This window comes from Cebus imitator, unplaced genomic scaffold (genome assembly GCF_001604975.1).
Source record: "Cebus imitator isolate Cc_AM_T3 unplaced genomic scaffold, Cebus_imitator-1.0 Scaffold93, whole genome shotgun sequence".
NCBI lineage: Eukaryota > Metazoa > Chordata > Mammalia > Primates > Cebidae > Cebus > Cebus imitator.
In genome coordinates this window covers 4,420,315-4,423,690 of record NW_016107408.1, presented here as the reverse complement: position 1 = coordinate 4,423,690, position 3,376 = coordinate 4,420,315, and the positions used below count along the sequence as shown (strand labels likewise).

General features: G+C 56.7%; 1 protein-coding gene across 2 annotated transcripts in view; it reads right to left on the bottom strand.

Moving 5' to 3' along the window:
• TTYH2 (tweety family member 2) overlaps window positions 1-3,376 on the bottom strand; it is a 50,589-nt gene that overhangs the window by 40,032 nt on the left and 7,181 nt on the right. For both annotated transcript variants that reach the window (XM_017535622.2, XM_017535621.2), the window contains exon 2: window positions 707-879. In XM_017535622.2, the coding sequence (XP_017391111.1) occupies window positions 707-879 (173 nt within the window). The remainder of the gene's footprint in view (window positions 1-706; window positions 880-3,376) is intronic.

The following is a 3,376-nucleotide window of genomic DNA, read 5'->3' as shown; positions in this document are numbered from 1 at the left end:
AAAAAAAAAAAAAGCCAGGCATGGTGGTGTGCACCTATAGTCCCAGCTACTTGGGAGGTTGAAATAGGAGGATTGCTTGTGCCTGGGAGTTTGAGGCTGCAGTGAGCTGTGATCGAACCACTGCACTCTAGCCCTGGGTGACAGGGTGAGACCCCATCTTGAAAGAAAAAAAGAAAGAGATAATGAGAGAGAAAGATAGAAAGAGAAAGAGAGAGAGAGAGAAAAGGGAATGAATTTCTCAATTCCTCATCCAAAGCAAAGAAGGCCTGGCTAATGGCACTAAAAGCTACTGATCTCACAAGAAGGTGGAATTGATTTGTGCTGGAGTCAAACTTTCTTCTGACCTCACAGACTCAGGGCAGCAGCTGGGAGGGGACAGGGACACAGGCTGGAGGTGAGGCGCCCAGTGTCGGTTTGGGAATGCTGCCTGGTATACTCAGGGAGCAGCCTGCACGGCTGCTGGGCACAAGACAAACCCATATTGGGGGAGGGGTTGGGGGGCCACTTGGGAGACCTTTCTGGACACCCCATCACCACTCCAGGCATCTGATTGCTCATGCTTGGTAAGAAAAGGGACAACACTCATTTGGGGACGAGCTTCTCCATCAAGGTAGCTACAGCTCGGTCAGGAGAACATGGCCAGATAGTCCCTGGCCCCTTGCAGAGTAAGCCACACCCCCCAGGCCCAGCGCCCAGGGCCACTCACCAGCAGATAAGCCCGGCCAACACGGCCATCCAGGTGATGCAGCAGGACTGGCGCTGCTTAGTCTGCGCTGTATCTTCCTGCCTGCAGCAGCACACGCAGGCCAAGTAAGCCGCGAGGAAGATGAGGTTCAGGCCCAGGCAGACGGCGGCCACTAGCGCCAGGAACAGCAGTGACTGGAAGAGAGCGGAGGCCTGTGGTCACTCTTCATCCCGAAGTGCGGGGCTTGGGAAGTACCCTGCCCTCGGGCTCTGAGTGCCCCGCCGCCTGGGCTGTGGATAGGACCAGGGCTGAGCTGTGTCTCTCATCCATCCTTCCAGGCTCCTTCTATAGTTCAAGCTCCTACTCTGCAAACAGAGGGCCCAGCACTGAGGCACTTGGGTGGGAAAGATGGAGCTTAGCGGGGACGAGGCCAAGTGGTGAGCTTGGTGCTCAGTGAGGGAGGCGTGCCAGCGCTGGTCCCGGTTTCTGGTTCAGACCCTGGATGAAGATATGGACCAGGCCCTGCTGCTGAAGAGTGTGAGCCATACAGGAGACAAGGCAGGAATCCCTGGCTGGCAGGGAGGGCTGTGGGTGGCGACCTCCATGGCTGAGGGTGATAGGCAAGGAGAGGGACCCCATCCAGGACCAGAGCACCTGGAGGCCTCAGGCGCTGAGTGCCACTGAGACAGCGTCCGGGAAGACAGCCCTGTGCACCTGCTGCCTCTTCCACGCAAGGACCCCACTGTCCCAATCACGTTCTCTACCTAGAATGTGAAGAGGTTGTTCTAGGTATTGGGGTCCATCCTGAGACTCAAGCCAGCTCCATACTGGGGGAATGCATGAGGGGGCCAGAGAGTCAGGATATGCAACTGTGGAGTCCCTTCCTCTGCACCCCGGCAGGGACAGCTGAACCTTTAGTGCCCTCGGCAGCAGCAAAGCCAGAATCCTGAGAGGGCTGGAGGGGCCTGAGGCCTGCCTAGCACCTCAGGGTCCTGCAAAGGGAGCCACAGTCTGTCAGGAGGCGCGGTGCCACTCTCTCCCCACTCATCTCTTGATTTTACCAGATGGGCACCAGATGGCATCGGGGTTGGTGGCTGCCAGCCAGGGCTGAACCTGGCTCTAAGTCAGGTTCCTGAGCTGACAGCCACCCTGCTTTCCATGCACCCCCGATAGGGGTTCCTGGTCCTGAATCCCTAGTGCCCCGGGGGGCTGCTGGGGAAAGCCTGCGTCAGGGAGCCTACTCAGGGGGTGGTAATTGGCAGGAAGGGGTGACTCTGGGACCCTGTGGCCTAAGGGGGAGACGAGACTTGTGCAGGGACAGAGGCACGCACCGAGACAGCCCAGACAAACCAAGCTGGGCTCTGCAGCCCGGGGCCTTGCGGCCGTTTTCTAGGGGGACAGACCCCTGGTGGAGGCCACACTGCTAGCCTGGTGAGATGAGGGCGGGCCTTCGTGCCCCAGATGTGTGCTGCTCTGCCGGTCCCTCTTGGCCGACAGACTTCTCAGCTGAAGTGGGGGCAGCCCAGAAAAAGGCAGAAGAGATGGCTCACTTGGGAGGGGAACAGATGGATTTGACTTAAAATGTGGCTTTCTGCCAGGTGTGGTGGTTCACGCCTATAATCCCAGCACTTTGGGAGGCCAATGTGGGAGGATCGCTTAAGCCCAGGAGCTCAAGACCAGTCTGGGCAATGTAGAGAGATACTCTCTACAAAAAAATAAAAAATAAAAAATGAGCTGGGCATGGTGGCATGTATCTATAGTCTCAGCTACTCGAGAGGCTGAGGTGGGAAGATCACTTGAGCCTGGGAGGTTGAGGCTGCAGTGAACCATGATCATGTCCCTGCACTCCAGCCTGGGTGACAGAAGGAGACCCTGTCTCAAAAAAAAAAAAAAAAGTGGCAGCTGGGAAGCTAGGGCCCAGAAGATCTGGGCACCTCCCTCTCCCAAAGACCTCACAGCGTGGCAAGGGGTGGGGGCTGGGGGGCTGGGGCTCTCCCTGCCTGGACCACTCATTGGCATGACCTGTCCCTGGGACTGACCCCAGCAAGCCCGGGGGTAGAAGAGCCAGTGGAAAGTTACTGCCCCCTTCTGGTCCTCAGTCCATGCCCCTTCACCAGAGGGCCCTGCAGCCCAAGCCGAGGCAGAAGAGGCTGGACAGATGGGAGTTGAGAGCCTCTTTCCTCAAAGTGAAGTTCACCACCCTGTGACCTGTGTGGCCCTGACATCTGGGAGCTTGTTAGAGGTGCAGAATCTCAAGCCCCACCCTGGAGCCAGTGAATCAGACCGGCCTCTAGAGATGACCCCAGGCAGCGTATATTCCATTAGTCTGGGACGTGCTGGATTAGTGTCAACAGAAGTTCTCAAACTTTTTCCAGTAGCTTAACTTTTTCTTCAAACTGACTTTTTAGCAGAGCCCTGAAACACAGAGCCCCATCTGAGTGAGGAGCATGGCTGGAAATGCCATGCTTTGTCTTGGCCACCCCTTGGCAGCCCCTGAGGCCCCTCTGCTAAAGCCCAGGGATCTTCCTAACCATTTGCAAACCAGCCAGGCATGGTGGCATGCACTTGTAATCCCAGCTACTTGGGAGGCTGAGATAGGAGGATCACTTGAGCCCAGGAGTTTAGTCTAGCCTGGGCTGGGCAACATGAGATCCTATCTCTTAAACAAAAAAACAAAAACAAAACAAGGGC